At 44.7% G+C, this 20,524-nt stretch overlaps 1 protein-coding gene across 1 annotated transcript in view; it reads left to right on the top strand.

Annotated features, from left to right (window-relative positions):
* The window catches only part of ARHGAP20 (Rho GTPase activating protein 20), a 65,355-nt gene extending 57,291 nt beyond the window's left edge, over nt 1-8,064 (top strand). Inside the window, exons 11-15 of the mRNA XM_065678620.1 lie at nt 1,043-1,204; nt 2,609-2,718; nt 3,680-3,869; nt 4,347-4,458; nt 6,014-8,064. Coding sequence (XP_065534692.1) covers nt 1,043-1,204; nt 2,609-2,718; nt 3,680-3,869; nt 4,347-4,458; nt 6,014-7,077 — 1,638 coding nt within the window. The 3' untranslated portion in view covers nt 7,078-8,064. The remainder of the gene's footprint in view (nt 1-1,042; nt 1,205-2,608; nt 2,719-3,679; nt 3,870-4,346; nt 4,459-6,013) is intronic.
* Nucleotides 8,065-20,524: the final 12,460 nt, after the last annotated feature.

The following is a 20,524-nucleotide window of genomic DNA, read 5'->3' on the forward strand; positions in this document are numbered from 1 at the left end:
GTTTCCCCATTGGAAGAGGCAAACATGATAAAATCTACATGGCTTGGAGCAGGCCTGGGGAGAGGTGACAAGCCTGTCTGAGAGACGACCCACAGGAGATCACATAGAATTAAGCAGCTGGAAAATACCATGTACATGTTACCTCAGGAGAGGTCTCTGATTTCAGCATTCCCTTTTCTGCTTATTTTTATCTCTTATTTAGCAGAAGAAATCAGGCCCTCCTGTTGTTTTAAAAGCTTGACAGGAATCTGCTTGATTTCCCTTTACTTTTAAATATCTCATGTGGTGAGCTGCCTACCTGTCTACTCCTTTGCAGCCTCATTGGCTTCAGCAGAGCTGTAAGCCAAGCTTTAGCCCCCTTTGGGTAACCTCCTAGGGAGAAGCACCTTGCCCCAGAGGTGGTCCTGCTAATAGTCCTTAGCTGCTTCCAGTGTACAACACCACTCACAAGATGCAAAGAGGGTAAAAATCTGACTCTGATCTGCTATAGAAGTGCAGACAGATGCTAACAAACAAAACACCTTCCACCTTAGCTAAAATCCCTTTTCCTTTTCCAGACATCAGGCATGGAATAGAAGTCTTCATCTCTGGTCGGTGATAGTATTGAGCACAGTGATGACCAGGGAGGATCTTGGATATTCCTGCAAAGCAGTGTCTTGCTGGGGCCAATGTCACATGGAGAGCTTTGGATTAGGCAGACCACTCTCTTTTTCCCAAGCCATAGTGTTAATATATTTAAATCAACCTAGGACACTTGGCTAAAACTTGCACAGATCCTGGAAGATCTTGCAGGAGGTTAATGCTAGACAGTAGAAGCACACTATTTCTGAGGGGTTGTTTTCCAAAATCAGTGCTGCAGACCAAAGCTTTGCTGTGCAGTTTGGCATGGCTTGGAGGGTGAGCCTTGACATGCGTTTGATTTGTGAGCTTTTTTTAGGACTCAAAGGCCTTCACCTGTAGCAAAAGTGGCAAAACTACAATTTAATGGCATAAAATAAAATATAGTTCTGAGTAATCCTCTCTGCCTTTTAATTTTGTTTAGGACATGCTTTCCCTTCTTTACCAAGAGGGCCCTTCCACTGAAGGTATTTTCAGACGCTCTGGAAGTGCAAAAACCTGCAAAGAGCTCAAGGAGAAGCTTGATTCAGGCGCTGAAGTGGACCTAGCCTGTGAATCCATATTTGTGACAGCATCTTTGTTTAAGGTATGTGAAGAATATTCCTTTCCCCCTTTTTGGTGAGAGCAGCACAGATGCTGGGCACAGACAAGTAGGACCTTTCCCCAGGGACAGGCCCAAGGAGAACTTGCTGAATTAAGAAGAATGGGCTGGCACATTAATGTTGTGAGGCTCTCCAAAGGAGACTACCACTGAATGAGGGTGGAGAAGAGGACTAGCCAGTTTGTTTTGGTGCCAGCTTTCCTGAGGTCCCAGCTAATAACCTGGTCCTGTTACTCTCTCTATCTCTGCTTAAAGTCAATACTATAAGGGCAGGTTTGCAGATCTGTTTCCTTACTTGACAGTTAATACCCTATACTACAGACCCTAACGAGTGTGACCTAAAATGACCCAAAATATTTGGTTTCATTTTCCCATGTGTTATCTTTAGTTGCAGAGTTGCATGTTGAAAATAATGTTCCCTGTGCAAAAAGCATCCCAAGCATTCAGTAAAATTTTGCCTACAAAGAGGATCAGCATATTTCTTTCCACATTTCAATACAGTGCATCTGGTTTTGTGTAGCTTTTGCTTGAAAGAAATAGTAATCTCCATTCTCAAGCAAGCACTGCTTGGGTGGAATATTTTTATGGCAGAAAGACATTCCTGTTAATACCACGGGAGAGGTTTTCATGGGAGAGACATGCACAATTACTTTCCTACTGGTGGATTTAGGACATACATTTAGGGCAGAACAGCTGCACCATGCAGTACTCATCCCATGCTAACAGTTTCACTGAGGGGCAATTGCTTAGCTTGATAACAGTGACGAGTTAACACGTAAGAGCAAATGTGTTCATGTGCATCATAACTTCCCTTACCCTAGCTTGTTTGAGAAGCTAGGATTTGGGCTTCTTCCCAAGTTGCAGCAGTTTGCCCTCCAATGGTTGTGGTATTAGGAAACAGGAACATCAAGACTATCCATGTATAGTGTAAGTACTCCATTACCAAAAGGGATTGATTAGGGGAAGGAAGGAAGGAGTGCCTTTGGAGTGCTTATGGTCTGGAAGTGTTGGAGCTTGTCAGCTAAGGAGAAAAAATGGGGAATATAGATGAAGTTAAGTGATAAATAAAGACAGACATTATACAGCATCAAAATAACTGGTCCCACTGAAGATTTTTTAGCTCTGTGATAGCAGATGAAGGATGTGAATACCTCTATTTTGACAGGAAAGGGTGAGGAAAGGGCAGGAAAATAATCACATTAAGCGTAATCCAAAGTACTTCTTTATCTCAGATGGTTCTCTGCTGGTTTTGGTTGCTGTGTGTAACAGGATGCTTGTCAGCTAGTGCTGTCCCACTGATACATCTTCTTGTATCTGCATATCTTACTCCTACTCCCTCCTGCGCTCCAGAACAGCTGTTCACATGTTTTGTTCTTTTCTTTTGATAAGGATTTTCTTCGCAATATCCCAGGCAGCATTTTGTCATCCCAGCTCTGTGATAAGTGGGTCTCTGTGATGGATCAAGGAAATAATGAAGAGAAGATAAAAAGCATTCAAAGGTATAGTTACTTATACTCTCTATATTCTTGACCTATAAATTTATATACCAGAATGCAGAATCCCGAATGTTCAACTTTACAACTTAAAATTAAGTATTTTATAAAACAGATGCTAAAATATCATTGTATATGATAGAGCATTCAAACTTACGTATATACTTAAATGATTGCCTGTATGGGAAAATTTTCTGACTATCTTTTGTCCTGCTTTTCTGCTTTTTGTGGATACCAGTAAATAAATGAAATAAATATCCTTTAGTGAAAAAAAATGGATAGCATTTACAAATACACTGTCCAAGACCTGTATTTCTGTTTGATACTAAATCCAAACTCATCCACAGGGAATTCTGGGGTCCTGGGTGAAAGGATAGCTGAAATCAGTTCCTCATATATTCCATCTCATTCATCTCAAATTTTAGTGACCATTTTGAAACCAAGATGGAATTGTGAATGAAATATTGCAGCATAGGAACAAGGAAAGCCTCCACCCTTGCAGGGGAAACCTACCTCTTTGACACATTCCTGGGGTAATTAGTGGACAAGGATGCTGGGGAGGGACTCTTCATCAGGGACTGTAGCACTAGGACAAGGGGCAATGACTTCAAACTTAAACAGGGGAAGTTCAGGTTAGATATAAGAAAGAAGTTCTTTACTGTGAGGGTGGTGAGGCACTAGAAAGGTTGCCCAAAGAAGTGGTAAATGCTCCATCTGTGGCACTGTTCAAGGCCAGGTTGGACAGAGCCTTGAGTGACATGGTCTAGAGTGAGATGTCTCTGCGCATTGGTAGGGGGCTTGGAACTAGATGGTCTTTCAGGTCCTTTCCAACCCTGCATTTTATGATTCTATGACTGTGTTCCCTGTTTCTGTTTTCTTCATTGTCTTGACTTGTGTGTATCTATGGAAAATGGTTTTATTTTGCTGGGTCACTAATTTGAAGAATTACATTTGTAAATATTTTCAGGTTAATAGAGCAGCTCCCAAGAGCTAACGTTGTTCTCTTGCGTTACATCTTTGGAGTACTGCATGGTATAGAAATGCGATCGGAAGAAAACCAGATGAATGCATTTAATCTGGCTATCTGCATTGCACCTAGCCTGCTCTGGCCTCCCGTTTCCTCCACCCCTGATATAGAAAGTGAATTTACAAAAAAGGTAAGAGACACTAGCATAGTCAAAAAAAACCCCAAAAGCTAACCTTCATTCTCTTCAATCTTTCTGTGAAAGCAGTCAGTACCTGTTCAGGTCAGGACTTGTTCTCTTATCAGGGTTTTAGAAACAGTCATAGATCCATTCTTATAATCTGCCTGGAAGAAGAGGAGGAAGATAATAAAACAGTACCCAGTGTATTAGGAAAGTGATTCTCTCATGAAAAGGATCTGTGGTTGTGGTGACCGTTAAACAGACAGCATAGGATTGGAAAAGATTTATACCAGAATGTATACTGGGACATTCTAGCTGGGCCTAGCTATTTTTTGCAGGCCCAGGAGATCGGGAGAGGAGTTCCTGCCTGTCAGGGGGCACATCGTGGATGGGCAGTTTGCTCCTGTTCCTCATCTATATGCTGAGCTTGCCCTGAGTGGAATAATGGAATACTTGACAAAACATCTCTTTCCCATTGTTTTGTTGCAGATTTCTAGTCTGGTACAGTTCCTCACTGAGAATTGCTGCAGGATATTTGGAGAGGAAATTACCTCCCTGTTTGGAGAAATATTGATGACGTGCAAGAGAGAAAACAGTTCAGGTAATACAGATGATGTTTTGATCCTGTTAGATAGCTAAATTCAGCCAGGCGAAAGATCAGTATATTCTGTGGAAGAACGCAATTCCCCATTCATGTGGTGTTCACACATACTGCTGTTCTCTTTCCTGTGCCCAAAGTATTGGTGATAATCACTGACTCACCTTATCACAGACCTGGGCCATATCACAAAATGCTCTCACAAGAATACCTTCTCCTATTCCAGTCATCTGAGCCACTACATTAAAAAAGGGAGAAAGGGGAAACAAAGAAAAAGAAAGACAAAAATCCGGAAAAGGTTTCATCTCAAGTCTAGATTTTTTGCCCAAGCATATGTTTCCTCAGAATATGGGGAAGTCAGTGATCAATAGTGGTTATAATAAAGCTGTCACACTGTTACCTTAGGGTTAAAAGTGTCTATTCTTCATCATCAAAAAAGAGAGCTCTCCCGAGTTTCAGTGGGACATCCAAATTTTGCTGCTAGCACAGACAAATTGTGGAACTGGTGACTGCAAATGTCTGACCGACTAGCTGGCAGAGCATTCCAGAATATCGTTGATGTTCTTTTTCTCTCCAGCTCTGTGATAGTATCGATTTTGACTGGAGGTTTGGGTGTCTCCTTAAAATTTCCTGAAGCAGCATTTTTGTAAAATAAATTTTGGCACAGGCTGCCTATACTGAAAGTGCATTTGCTCCAGCATGCCAGGCTGACTCTGTGTGGTGGTCCCAAACTCCTCATGCTCTGCCTCTGGTAAAATGTCATGAAACCTAGTGAGATTTGGCCTGCCTGCTCCCCAGGAGTGGAAGCACATGGGATCTGCTGCTCTGGGATGTGGTGGGACTGGTAGCTCAGCCCCATGACAGGTTACGGCATCTGAGCAAGTCTACAGGCACACACTGAGGCATGGCGACTGCCTATGCGTGAACTCTGTCTGCTGCAAATGTGAGATAAGTCAGCTTAGCATAGCCCAGAGCAAAAGAGATTCAATGTAATTCCAATTATCGCAATATGGAACAGGGACCAGGTGTGCACTGCTCAGTGGAAATGAGGTGACTGTGTTAAAACTGAGACTAGAATTTTCTTCATAGTGTTGCAGAGATTTTTATTTTAAGATAAAAATGTATTTTCTTGAAGACCAAAAATGTACAAAGTATGTTGTTTTCTTCATTCATCTGAAAGAAGGAAAGAAAGGCTAGATGTTGCTTTCAATATTTAATAATGAAAAGAAAAATTCAATAAAGTGCTGATTTAATATACTGCATGTAAATTATTGTTACAAATGGGTTACCTACTACTGAAGTTTCCCACTTAAACCAGCAAAACCTCCAACACTCATTTGTGCCATTATCCTGTGTTTTGTGATGAACTGTGACCCATTTCAAAACTAGACATTATTTTTTTCTGCAGTTATTGGCATTTCTGCTTGAAAGAAGCTTTATAGGGCAAATGCTCCTGAAAGCAGAGGATTTTTTGCCAAAAAGAGCAATAAAGAATGCAGCTGCTTGTCAGCGGGGTGGCTCAGTCACTGATGTGTTAACACTTGGTTTGTCCTTGCAGATGCTGCTTCTCTCCATCTGAATGACTCTTCCTATGACAGCCTAGAAAATGAGGCAAATGATGAAGCTGACTCTTCTTCGAGTGACTGGATTAAGAACCGAGATCAGGACAACAGGAGCAGAGAGTCTGTCTTCACTCTGAGCGATGGTGATTCGGAGCAGACGGAGGTGGATGAAATCCAAAGTAAAACCAAATCGAAGCAGTTGACCATTTCTGTTGATGTACACCGTAAGTTTTCATCACAAGAGAACTCAGAGAATGAGTCTCTCTGCTCCAATGCACTGGGCTTCTCTTCAGCAGCTACCTCAGGCACTCTCAAAACCTTGAGGAGACACAGGCGCTCCTCGGAGCCCACAATTGGCCTCCCTGCCCCCAGCTTTGCCCGCACTGGCATTGGTCATGAGAAGGCAACACGCAAAGCCAGCTGTGATGTTGTCCTGTCTCATGACGATGAAGACTATCTCCATCAGCTTCGGTCATTGCAGGTGGAAGGACAAAAGCTGATCAATCAGAGCTTGATTATAGGGATTAATGTTGGTAAAAGTGACAACACAAACCACAATGTTGAAAAGAAAGACTTGTCCCATTGCCTCCTGCCTCCAATGCCAGAGGGATTAAATATTTGCTCAGGATTTAGCTCTTCTAGCCTGTCTTCTCCTGGAACATCTCCATCAGTGTCATCAATGAGCTCTCTGGACAGTGCTTTCTCTCAGTTTTCAGACCAGTCTGTGTTTACTCCAACTGAAACCTCCTCCCCTTTTGATAGCACTTTTCAGTCTCTAAAGAAACACAAAGACGCTGCTGCTGCTGAAGCAGCTGAAGACTATTTGGTTACACCCACCAAGGTGCCACCATCTCCACAACCTACCAGTGCTTTGGCTGAGGGGTGCTTGGTGGAGCCCAACAGGAGGCCAGCACCCCTGAAACCTGCCGATGGAGGTGACAGCCATTTGATTAAACCTGACATTCAGCCGTTGCCTCTGAAAGCCACAGGAAGAGACAGACTACACGATCCAAGATCAAAAAGGAGGTCTAGAAGAGCATTACAGCAATCCAAAGTTTGAAGAGACTGACCAAAGCTTTTTTGCGGAGGAATCTTAACACTTAAAATAAACACCACAAAGAAAATGCCTTTGGTGTTAATGTGTGTTCATTTTAAGTTTAATATCCAGGTTGTTCAAATTTAATTGAGCAGTCCCCAGATTCACAGGTTTTCTTTTTTTAGGAAACCGAGTAATGTTCCCACATAAAGCTTTGTAAGAACACTGTAAGAATAATGAAAACTGCTAAAAAGCAAGCAGAAACCTCTTGAAAATCTGGAAGGGTCGCAAGAGGTAACTACAAGCAGTGCCCTGTTCTGTGAGCCTGCCAGGGCAGTGGGGTGCCTGATGGGCCTCTCCCCTTGACCACTTGTGTGTTGAGCCTTGCGGATGTGAGTCCCAGTCCTTTGTGGTTTTGATGTAGTGTGCAAAGTCAGCATAGATTCCATACCTGTGGTATTATACTACTGTTCTGAAACTGATAGGTATTACCTTCATTGTCCTCCAAGGAATAAGTGTATTGTTTTCTGTATGTTTATAAGGTATACCCGATAGGTGTAGTTATTTCTTTCACACTGCAAAAGAAAGAAAAAAATAAGCTCAAAAACATGTAAAGAGAAATGCTGATGCTTGTAACTAACACCTCACAACTGTGTGTTTCATTTATTGTGCTTCGTTGGCTGTTCTGTTCGTGTTTAAGTTGTGAATAGTTTCTTAACATTGCTGTAAATTGCATTATGTATTGTTGCAAGCGGAACACATGTAATTTTGTTATGCAGCATCTAAAACATCGTATAATATATTAAAAGTAATGCATTATCTAAATGCTTTGAGTTTGTATAATAGATCCTGATAAATTTTGCTATTATATATGTTCTGAAAAAAATGTGTATTTTTGTACTTGCAAAAAACTGCTGCTAATTTTACGAGTTCTGTTTTGTTGTTACAGCACTGGTATTGATGTGTATGCATTCAATGCTATATATTAAATATTATTTGTTATGTCATAAATTCAATTTATATTCTGTGTAATTTTTTTAGGTGTCAGTTCTACAAGCTATTGCTAAAGCAGAAGCCCCAGTTATAACATTGCAAGTTTTGCTTGAGGAAGGACTTGCAGCAGTTTTCCTCCACTTTGGGTGGCATCGCTCATACTGTATGTCATTATCCCACCGACTTTGTAAATTTTAGCAGTATTCATTCAGACAAGAATTCCTACCCTTCTGCTCTTTATCTAGAGAGATGAGGGTGTTTTCAGCTAATGGGACGCAGTTACCAATATGGAGCTGCAGAGAAATCATTTCAGATAATAGATACCAGGGTTGGGAGTAAGGAAAGGAGGGGAGCAAGACACTGAGTGAGAGCAAGAGTTCTTTAATATTAGCAGGGTTATAGACAAAGCAAGAAGGAGCAGCAGGGCTAAACTAAACACACCTGGGCATGTATGCATGCATATGGTGCTTCTGAAATTGCATTGATTCAGTCATCAGCTTTCCATTTTCAAAAGCCTCCCCCACTGCAGTTAATACTGGCCAGTACTGGAGCTTCAGATCCAGATTCTCCTTAGCTGTGATCTCCTAAAGGTGCCTGTGCTCCTAAGTGACAGAAAACTATAAACACTGCCTAGTGCACTGAGACATTTCCAGGTATTATCAGCATAAAAGGTCTTTAGCTCTGTATCAGACAGCGTGGATACTCTCCAGCAGGTTTGGAGGGGAGGAGGTCTGTTAAGAAAGTTAGAAATATTCTTACTTGATCATACAGAATCAGAGGGCTATTATTTTAGGCTCAGATCCTGCGAATGTTGTATCTGTACGCAGAGCTGCATTTGGGGAGACCCATATAATGCAGTAAACCATCATGCACTTAGAATGCCAGTGTGTATAATTATGTGCAGGCTCAAAGGCTTCACTGTAATTTGTTCTTTTTCATCTTTTTCATATTCAGCTATTTTAGTAAAAATGGTAATATGCAGAATCTGATCTGTAATAGTCACCTTCCAAAGGCGACTGCACTGGTATGTATTTTGAGACCTGTACTCCAATAGCCCTATATATGCACCTCCTTTAAAACCAACAAGAAAAAGATGCTATTTTGAAATAAAACAGCTCTTCTGCGGTTCTTTTCAGAATGGTAAAAAGCATATTGCTGTGCTGCCAAGATTACATCAAGTAGCAAATGCTGATTCATTGCAACAATAATAAAGCTTTAGAAAAAACTCCAGTCTCTGCAATATAAATGTTCTGTCCTAGAAATGATATCTTCCAGCAAGTCATTCATCTCTGCTAGTCTGAAGTAAAAGTATATCCAAGAGTGCTTCGATGTGAAACAAATTATGTGTCTGCTCTTGAGTTGTAGCTAATGCTAGAGTGCTTTAGCTTTAAACATATGGTGAACAAGCTGGATGTAGATCCTGTGCAATTTGAAATGCACTTCTGCCTTACAAGGTGTACACCCTGCTGCCACACAGGGCATGTTCTGTGACAATCACAAAAAAGAGCTCCAATGGAGGAGATCACTGTCTGCAGCTCCTCACTGAAGGAATTAGATGCTGTTAAGACCCAAAATGGATTATACTGAACCTTTTCAGAGTGTCAGATGCAACTCTGAAGACTGCAGTAAGCAGCAGTTTTAGGTATGTTACTGTTGGGAAGCCCACATTCAATGTACAGGAAGGAGTCCCTTCTACTCTTCCCCATGGCACAGTGTTGGCCTGGGCTGGGATTTTTTGTATCAGGAGCAGAAACTGATACGTGCTTTCCCTCAATACTTAATATCTCCCCATACCCTGGGTCCAAAACACTGAACACACATGAGGTAGCCTCAGTGACAGCTTTGGACAAGCTCATGTACTCACAGCGATGTGGGGCATCATCTAGAGGAGGACCCAAGGCATCGGCCACACTGGGGGCTAATGGGGGAAGAGGCTGAGCAAGCAGCTGCCCTGAGCCTCGTCTTGGCACTTGTGCAAGGCCACCTCCCTTCCAAAGAGCCCTTAGCTCCTGCCCAGTGCGAGAGGCAGTGGAGCAGGGTGTCTGTTGGGCAGGCAGAGCCTTACATCCACATCACGGGAAGCGAGCCAGCTCTCCCATTCACAGATGTGCTTGCATGATTCCACTTACTCCCAGGATCAGTCACCAACACCTCTGTATTCAGGCCACTGTCGAGCTCAACTAATTGACCTGCTAGTGTCCAAAGGGGAAGACTCTTTGGTTAAAGGTGTTGAATATTTCTGCTAGGACACGGCTGCCACAAAGGGCCTAAAGGTTTTGGACATCACTTGTGTTCTATAAAGATGCACAATGCACTCTGTAATGATTTTTGCTTGATGCTAGATTTGCTCCAGGACTTATTTTGTCAGCTTCGTAGCAGCTAGACTGCAAATGTCAGCAGCTCCTCAAGGACAAGTACTCCAGTAGCTGCTGCCAGTTGCATTAAGTTAAATATTTCAGAGTTTAGCCATGCTGTGACCCTACATGGGAGAGGTGTTTTCAGTGCAGAAATTATTTCTCCGTGCTTGATTCTCTTGTCACAAACTATTTCCATCAACCATTTCTGCAATTCTGCTCTCAGATGCAGCTGTAGTTCTGATGTGATCATGGAAGGCAAGGATGTCCTTCTCCTCTTGCTCCTCCTCCTCTGTCTTCTCCTCATCCTGGGTATGGGGTAAGCTTCTGCAGGGGTTACTGTTGCCCCAGGGGCTGGGATGGGCAGCGGGTGGTGGGTGATCTGCCGGACAGGGAAGGAAGGGACAGGACCATGCTGCCAATGTGCACAGCTGAAGCTACAGGATCTCAGAGGAGGGTTTGGACAGTGATCCACCGCTGTAAGGGCTGATGAAGCAAGTGTGACCTGTTTAGGGCACCTGCTTGGTTAAAGCTTGAATTCAAGAGAACCCCATAGGGATCAGAGGACACTGCTGGGTGCAGGACCTCAGTCACCCCACCTACACCAGGAGAGCCCTGGTCAGAGGAGACTGGTCACCTCATGGCTCATGGGTGAACCACCTCGTCCTAAGGCTGACAGGATCAGTGTCTGAAGGGGCCTGGGATTCACAGGAGCTTTGGGGAAAAGCATTTGGAGATGTTGCACTGCTTCTCATGAGGTGTTTTAAGGGGTTTGTGGGAACATGCAAGACTTGTTATGGGGTGTTTAGGGGAAGGATCAAATGCAGGGAAAGGGAGGGATCAAGGTGGACTGGGAAGGAACCAAGAAAACAGAGGGGAAAGGGGATAAAAGCGGCTGCTCTGGGTAACAGCTGCCTGGTCAGTATGCTCGTCTGCCCCAGCCCTGCATCCGATCACCGCAGCCTGCCCTTCAGTCTTACTAAATATCCGTATGTAATGATGTAATTAGTTATCTACGGCTAATAACAATCACTTGCATTATTTCCATCTATTTTCTGTGCAGGAACACCCTCTGTTCTGATCCCACATGAGACTCCACCAGCAGCCTTCAAGCTGAACCAGTGCCCAGCAGTGTGAGAGCCAAGTGTGGGGAGCAGCACCATGAACCTCAGAGGCTGGAGGGTGCCGGTGCCAGCACAGGGAAACCGGGCCTTGGGGCAGCCCTGAGGCAGATGAGTAGGTGATGCCAGCTACCAGAGGGACCCATTTTCCACGTGTGGGTATGTATTTCACCAGTGGAAGTTAGTCCTGACCAACCAGAGAGGAGCAGCACCTGCTGCCCACGCTGTTTACGTACGTGCAATCACAGCAAGTGAGTGGCTACCTTACACCATGGTCAGCAAATAGTTTTGAACAAGAAGGGGTTTTTAAATGTGCCCCATGGACAGCTTCCATCAGATATGTAGTGTAAAATGGTTTGAAAGGACTGAGGGAAGGAGAGATGATCCCCCCCAGATCCAGCTGGAGCCGCCAAGGGGTCAATTGCCATTTGCTACAGAGAGCAGCTCATTAGCTCCTCACAGCAGGCTTTGTTAACACAAGCAGCCTACTTGGAATGTTTCGCTTGAGCAAACTGGTTTTATCTGAAAAACCATGGAAAAGCACCATTGAACAGAGCTGGGGCTGGCTGGGGGGGCATTAGGAAGGAGTCAGGGCTGCACTCAGGTGCTTTATTGACACATCTGCTTGGGAAAGGGATGTCTGACACCATGTCCACAAGTGCCTTTGACTCAAGGAGCCTGAGGTGACCATGTAGCCAAGGAAGCTCATGCCCTGAAGTCCCCTTTCCAAGCAGAACCTGGTCTCCATGGATGGTTGACATTGAAAGATGCTCTTGGTTGCTCAGGCCCATCTGAACACTTCCATGGCACTGCTATCCCTCTGTTACATATCCAAACACTTGGAGAAATGTGCGGCATCAAAATGATATCATACTGTTCATGCAGAGGTAGCGTGAGGAGGAGCCTGGAAGGTCAGCTTTGGCAGAGTGGGCTTGGCCTTAGCTTAAATGTGTAAATAGCCCAGAAAAGTCCAATCAGATTGTTTATGAGCTTAAATTCCTCACTTGGCTGGAGCCCGTTTGCCTATTTTCTAAATAAATTAGAAACCATACCAGATGTTACCGCACTGCTGGAAAAATGGGTTCCTATGAAGTTGCCATTTACAGTTTTAGTTTCCACTTCAGAGACCCATCTATTATTTCACAAAGAGCCTTTGAAAATACTCTTTCATTATGTAAGAGCTAAGAAAAGGTGTTCGGCTCTTACACATCCTGTCTGGATTTAAAGAAAAGAATTTGTGCAATAAACTGTTTGGCAAAGCTGCAGTCTGCATTTTTTGCGTGTCTTTACCTTGGGATATGAGTTCACAGTGCACTTGTCTGAGGTGTGAATTCAGCAGCAGGGTAATTGGTTTATTACACAGAAACTGGAGGCTCCGGCTTTGCCAAGAATTTTTACTACGTAAATCATGCACTTTTCTCACCTTGGGAAAGGCCATAAGAGCCACAGCTCTGCAAACGGGTCTCTGTGAGCAAAATCCCAGCCTGGCCTCGTGGTCAGGAGACCCGCACAACATGGGTGCAGAGCAGGTCCCAGTGCATTAGTCCAGGCCCATCACTCCAAGGTTATTTATAGCCTTAATGCAGTCCCCATATTTAGCTTTGTTAGGAATGTGTGTAGGGTCTCATCTCATAAAAGGATGGATGCTCCCAAATCTGATTTTCTTCTATGTCTGGTGCAGAATCAGGCCCTGAAACCTGTGTGTTTTAAAAGGACACGGAACTGCTGGAACAAGTCCAGAGGAGGGCCACGAGGATGATCAGGGGACTGGAGCACCTCCCGTATGAAGACAGGCTGAGGAAGTTGGGGCTGCTCAGCCTGGAGAAGAGAAGGCTGTGTGGAGACCTCATAGCAGCCTTCCAGTGTCTGAAGGGGGCCTATAGGGATGCTGGGGAGGGACTCTTTGTCAGGGACTGTAGTGACAGCACAAGGGGTAATGGGTTAAAACTTAAACAGGGGAAGTTTAGATTGGATATAAGGAGGAAATTCTTTCCTGTTAGGGTGGTGAGGCACTGGAATCGGTTGCCCAGGGAGGTTTTGAGTGCTCCATCCCTGGCGGTGTTCAAGGCCAGGTTGGATGAAGCCTTGGGTGGGATGGTTTAGTGTGAGGTGTCCCTGCCCATGGCAGGGGGTTGGAACTGGATGATCTTGAGGTCCTTTCCAACCCTAACTATTCTATGATTCTATGAAAATCAGTTTCCCTGGGGAGAGGGGGGTTACTTCAATGAAAGAGAGAAGGTGGGATCAGCTGCTAAGCTCCCAATGGCAGGGGACAACACATCACTTCAGGTCTGTGCGCCCAGCCAGACTGCGAATTACCTCCTGAGAAGGGACAAGGACAGCCCTCCAGAGCTGGACAGGGACAGAGGTGGGCAGGGACACTCGGAGCCCGCACCCAGATCCAGAACGAACTCTGATCTGCTTCTCTCCCCTTGAAGCATCCCAGGGACCTTTCACTGCTTGTTTGCAAGAGCAACAAAACCCATCAAAGGCGTCTTCTTCTGAATTGCTTTCTGAAGAAAAAGTAAGATCTAATCTCACCACAGGAAACAGTTTGTCCATCCCAGACCCTCACACCAGGCACAGGGTGGGAACTCTTGTCTGACCTTGCTGCAAGATCTTGGTGCTCAATCCCCTTCTCTGGGGCTGTTTCCTGGATGTACTTTGAGTACACATGGGGGATGTAAGAGGCAACTGGTCTACCCTACCTTTTTCGCCTCAGTCTTCACTGGCACCTTCTCTTGCCACACCTCTTGAATGCATGGACCATGAGACAGGGGCTGGAGGAGCCAAGTCCTTCTCACTGCAAAAGAAGGTTGGGTTTGTGACCACAGCAATGTATGTTCAGGTTCCTCAGGTGACACTGGAATAACTCAACTCTACAACATTGCTGTGTATGCCAGACCTAGCAGGTCAGGGTTTGGTTTCAGCAAGCAAATCCATGGGGAAAAGCATAGCCACATTACCATGAATTTCCATACATCTGCAAGTCAAAATGCAAATGAAATGGGCACATTTAGGAGTCTCGTTCCTAGGATGGAGAAACCTGGCTCCTGACATCTCCTGAGCATCACATCCCTGCTGGACCCCAGTCTCAGCGCTTCCCTCACTCAGTGCTTGGAGGGTGCTTGGGCGAACACGCAATGAACTCAAGATAACGCATCAGGTTTGAGGCAGGAGGCTGGATTACTTTGATTAATTTTCCTCTCAGCAAATGTGATTACAAAATAGGTCAGCCAAACTGTTATGGATTCGGCCTGTTCCCTTGCTGATGTTTGATTTCAGCTTTTTTTTTATGTGGGAGTTATTGATTACAAGGAACTGACAGAAACATGCACCTCGGGTTTCTTTTTCTGTCAGCTTAGCTATTTCCAAAGGAAAAAAAATGCATAGAATGATCTTTGTAAACAGAAAAACAAGCCCTTCTTACAAGGGTGACCTTATTCTTTGAAAGAAATAGACAAAACAACAAGAAACAGCAAGCAAGTTTTATGTTAAAAACTTGGGAATTCGTGATTTTCAGTGATGCATTAATTTCCCATGAGACTCAAACTAGAGATTTAGTGACACATTGCCATGTGCCCAGCGTTTCAGCTGTTGGCTGGAAAATATCCGTGTCCAGTCCAGCTCTAATATCCCCCATATGGAGCCATCCTTGAGAGGCTCCCCAGTGACCACCAGATCTGGGTTGTTCCTTGCTCATGAACACACAGAAACACACAAAATACTGATGAAATAGACAAAATTACCCAGATCAGCAACTCTCCAAGGAGGTGGGAAGGTGAGGACAGGACTGTCCCGTGCACTCACTCGGTGGTGGGAACATTCATATGGGAAGAGCCTCCCTGCAGCACTGGGGCTGGAGCCAGTGCTGGCTCTTGCCTCCCTTCTCCCTCCTTGGGGGCAGCCAGTGGGTACGTGGTGGCCTTTGCCTCCTCGCACAGGTGACACCCGCACGTTTCCATGTATGTGAATTAGGCAGAAAACATTTTGGTTCCACATCAGCTTTTGGCATCTCAAACCTGCAGTAGCAGAGAGTTCACTGCTGAGCCCTGCCCACATGGAAAAGGCATTCTGGGTCCTGCCACTCACAACCAAGTGCTGATGAAGGGCTGGCTAAACCTGCAACCAAAGTGTCCCCAGGCCCAGAGCATCCTAAAATCTCTGAGATCCAGGTGTGGGCAGATCTGAACCTACCTTCTTCAGGACTTTGTCATTCTCAAGAGGCTGGGTTGTAATGCAGCCTGCTGCTTTTCCTGAAGCAATTGGGTTCATGCTCACTTCGAGTAGTGAAATCTCCCTGCTTTTCAATACAGAGATTTTTACTGGTTGAGGGAGTGGGGGAGAGGGTTTTGTTTACCTGGATATCAGGAAGTGGATGTGTTTTGTAGGTGACATTGAGCCTTGTATCAAAATCAGTCCAGAAGGATACATTCTGAATCTCTTATTTGTAGACTTGCCATTGGTCTCTCATGGCACTCCATGAACACCAGCACGTGTGCATGAAAACCTCCATATACATATGCATATGTGTGTATTCATCTACGTGCCCAGACAAGGCACTTATAGGCATTGCTCATTTCTTTCTCCCCCCCATTCAGGGTTCTCTCAGACCATTAGCAAGACCTGGAGGTTTTCACCCTCCACCCGCCACCCCAGACACGTGCACGCACGCTGCCACAATTAGCAAACAGCATGATGAGCTGTGGGTCGGGTGCCCAAATCATTGCAGAGACACTGCTGGCTGTGGAAAACGGCATGAAAGAAAGCAGGCTGGGCTTGAAAGACAGCAAAAAACCTGGACTGTATTCTTCAGATAATTTATTAGCAATGAATAATTCAGCTAGCATTTGCTGTGAAGCTCAATTAAACACAAAGCATGAAGCACACTGAGACCCCCAAATAAGGGGCACTATTCACCTCCACACAAAGGCATATTATTTACTATCACTAATTAACTTCCACACAAAGCCACAGCCATTTCTTTCGGGGCTGAGTAGGAGGCTAACATGAGCATGGAGCTGCCGTAATTCCCCTTTGGTTCTCTCTCTATGCAGGCACACGCCGGCTGCAGGCTGGGCTTGGCTCACTGCAACAGCTCTGGCAGCATCATCCCTGTGCTCTTTGTGTCTGGGGATGCACCACTGAACCCACCCCACCTTGCCCCTCGCCGCTGGGCTGTGCTGGGGGTCCTGCCCCTCACCGCTGCAGCACCAGGCTTGGGCAGTGATGACCGTGGGGCAGCCTCAGCACTCCCAGTACTGATGCAGAAAGCTGGTAGATGGAATAATCTGGCATTCCCTGAGCATACACAGCTTAAAGGATTCAGATTGCTCTGAATGGAGCCTAAGGAGGCAGAGATGGGTTTGCTTTTGGGAAATGGGTTAGTGGCTTGGATGCTCTATCTATCTAGTGAGAGCATTTTTTAGGATTTAATGAGCCTGTGTGCTTATTAGTTCTTTGAAGTCTCTCATTTGAAATACCGAGCTTTAGGATAACCAGAAATGCAAAATCTTGGCAATATTGGCAATTATTATTACTGCTGCTGTAGTGATAGCAGCCCTTTTCAAGGAAAAAGGGGCATGAGTCTTTTGTTGGATGGCTACGTTCTTGTTTTCAGCAGTTACGCTGTGCTCTTTTCAGGTGGTATTGTAGTTGGGTAGACATTTTCGGCCAAAATATTTTTCTCTTGGAAGACAAGGGTTTAAGTTATATCGAAACCTTTCTTAAACGCACATCAGTTTTGCTGAACTGCTCTCTTTCAAAAAGTGATGAAGCCCTGTTTCCTTTATCCATGGAAGCACCCATTTTCTTCTCACATTTTAGACGAAAAAAGGCAAAATGAAATTCTGCATTAGATCTTTCTTCAAGCAGAAGCAGCAGGAGGAGTTTTATGCACTGCACATCCCAGAGGCTGCCTAAAGCCAGAGGTGCTTTCGGCAGCAGCACTGCAGCCCACCACCGGCAGCAGCAGCCACCACCAACCACATGAACCCTGCTTTGAACTACCGAGGTGGCTACCATGTATAGGTGCCCTTTGAACCCCTCAAGTGACCTTCTCTTGCTCTTGTAGAGTTAAGAGCAAGGTGTGGTGGGTGGGGGGAATTTTACAGGAAGAAACCTGGCACGGAGCAAGGGTCAGGTTTTCACATGTTCGTCCTTTCTGGCCGCACACAAGAGCTCCGCCATCCCACTGAGCTTCCGAGACAGGGGACGAGCTGTGATTTTTAAGAGTAATTCCCTGCAGGAGATAGTAATTCCATTTTTATCCTTCCCTGTAACAAAAGGTTTCTAGTAAAACGGTCTAATCTAACGGTCCTTGCTGATCATCAGCATTACCCACTAAATACTTTTAAATAACACGATTACTGTACTACCCTTCTTGCTCCCTGCTTTATATTTGGCACAATAAATAAATGCCACATTCTATCTCCCACTCTATCATATTTGTATGCTCTCAGATCACCTTCCAAAGATCATTCACAAGACAGCAAGATTCTCTGTTGTGAAGGGGACGGTCCTAACCCGGAAAACCAGAGAGCAGCACACGCTCACCTCACAAATCAACTGGAAATGCACACTGTACAAAACAAGAGATTATGGGTCAGTTCAGCTGGGACTTCAAACTCCATCTGAACACCAAAGATTAAGCAGAGAGGGTGTATTAATGCACCTGGTTATGCAGTCCCTTATAAAGCTGGGATTAGTAAATATTTTGAGCATAGAGAGCCATCCAATGGAAGACATAAACTCACCCTAATACCCTCACCCACGCCCAGGCACAGCAAACCCCTGGGGAGCAGAAAGATCTACCATGAAATACCAGGCTGGCCCTAAGCTGGCTATCACCCTTCATTAATGCCTCCCCCAAAAAAGACAAAAAGGAGATGCTGCCACCAGAGATTACAGGGAAAGAAATGAGCCATAAAGGCTCCTTGGATCATCCGCATCCTGCATGGCTGTTACGGACTTTGTCAAACAGAAGGTATTGGAGGAGCTAGTTGCAGTGGGGTTTGTACCCTCTGAGGCCCAGAAAAGAAGTTCCTTGCCCATGGTGAAGATGAATCATGGAAAACAATCCTTGGATGCAGAGCCAGGGGTAATTAAAAATGTCTCTAATCCTCCCACTCCGATTTCCTTAATTTCCCAAGCCTAATGATAGCATCATAGTATTTACATACTTCAGGCAGACTGACAGGAAAACAGAAGACCCAGGATCGTAAGTTTTCTCCTCCTTCGGGGTATATCCTGGAAAACGTTGGGTAATTAAAACCTGGCTGAAAGATCCCACCTTGGAATAACTTTTCTTGGAACTACATTCTTTACCCACAACCTCTCTCCAGGCAAGCCCCACCCATTCCAATCTCAGCACCAGAGGCAAGACACCTCTTGTCCAACAGACACCAAATGGAGACTAATCTTGCCAAAGCACATATAAACCAGGCTGATACAGCTCTACAACGTGTCCTCATGAGAGAAACACCAAAAGCTGTGGGTGATTGTCATGCTCAACTAAAATGCTTTTGTGGAAAAAGCTAAATGGCCATTAGCCACCCAAAGTGGCTGACTGGGACAGCTGGTAAAGGCCCAGGAGTAAGCAGTTACTTGCAAGAGAAGTACATCCACAGCATTCCATTTCTGGCTCTTAGCTTCTGATTCTCAGGGGCTAAAACCACCTTCAAAAGGTAGAACTTGGAAGAGAAACTCATAATTACTTCAGACACTAAATACCATGGACTCCATGAACACGGCTACTTTTCCATCTGAGCGGGTCCCCAACAATTTTTATTTCTCTTTCTCAGCCTTGATCTCTGAAGAGCTTTTTCAGACATTTCTCTTTCACTAAGACAACAGTTTTGCCTCCTAAACGTGTCCCCATGGTGGCCACTCACGTCGGGGTAAGACACACTGGGTTCAAATACATCATCCTAGAAGCTCTACACGAAGAATAACACTCGAACGAACTCTTCAATTGAACCCCTGCTTCTGGGAATTATAAAAAACAGCAACAAAACCACTTTCATAGCTTGAGATCCTCCAAGTCAAGCAAACAGCTGAGGACAAAATCACTGACTGCAGTTCAGGGTAAACCTCGGATTTATTGGCACTTTGACTCGTTATGAACAAACACCCCAGGGAAGCAGCAATCTGATCCACACTCAGTTGCCACTTGGCTTTTTCTCCACAAATTGCCTGAATGCCAACTGACTTCTGCTGGCAGACTTCAGACCAACAGCTCCTGCCTTTAAACCTGTTCTCATTGTGTTCACCTCTGATACTTTTGCCGCTTAACATCTCAAGCCATCTTTATCCAGCCCCTTCCAGCCTGTGGGCAGCAACAAGTCCCTGAGGTGGCTCCTGCTCTCAAGGGCACTGGAGACACCGTCTCACATGTTGTTAAAGGTCTCTGTTACCCTACAACAAGGGCTGTCTAGTGGCCATCTGCCATAAACTCAGGATCACTGTCTTGGATATCCAGCCCTAACAAACACTTGGCCAGGAAGATGGGATGCACACCTCAAGTTCTTTTTGCTTCACCTGTTATAGCTCTTAGTTTTTTAATGGGAAAAAAAAAGGTGAATGTGAATAAAGTTAATGTCAACTGTTTTATAATGTACCAGAAATTATTGAACACGTTAAACCAATGAAGCCTGTGAGAACACACCAAATACCAGAGCAATCAGTTCTCTCAAAAAAATCCAGACAAGTTTCGCAATAACCTGATCAGACACGCTACAAATTTTATGCAATAAGTTCGTCAGACGCACAAAGTTTATGCAGCTGCCTCATCAGGTATGGGAGGTCATCTCTGAAGGACCCTTCCAACTGTTCTGTGGTTGTGTCGCTCCCCAGTGAAATATCCTGGGCTATAGCCCTGTGCCTATTGTTTAGTCTATAAAGTAATGGACTGTTAGAAGAGACCTTTCAGAGCCTGCGCTATGGAGAGACTTACAGACAATTTCAGTAATTATCAAATTTGTGAAACCTTATGCATAAGCTTAC

Source organism: Lathamus discolor, chromosome 4 (assembly GCF_037157495.1).
Source record: "Lathamus discolor isolate bLatDis1 chromosome 4, bLatDis1.hap1, whole genome shotgun sequence".
Taxonomy (NCBI): domain Eukaryota; kingdom Metazoa; phylum Chordata; class Aves; order Psittaciformes; family Psittacidae; genus Lathamus; species Lathamus discolor.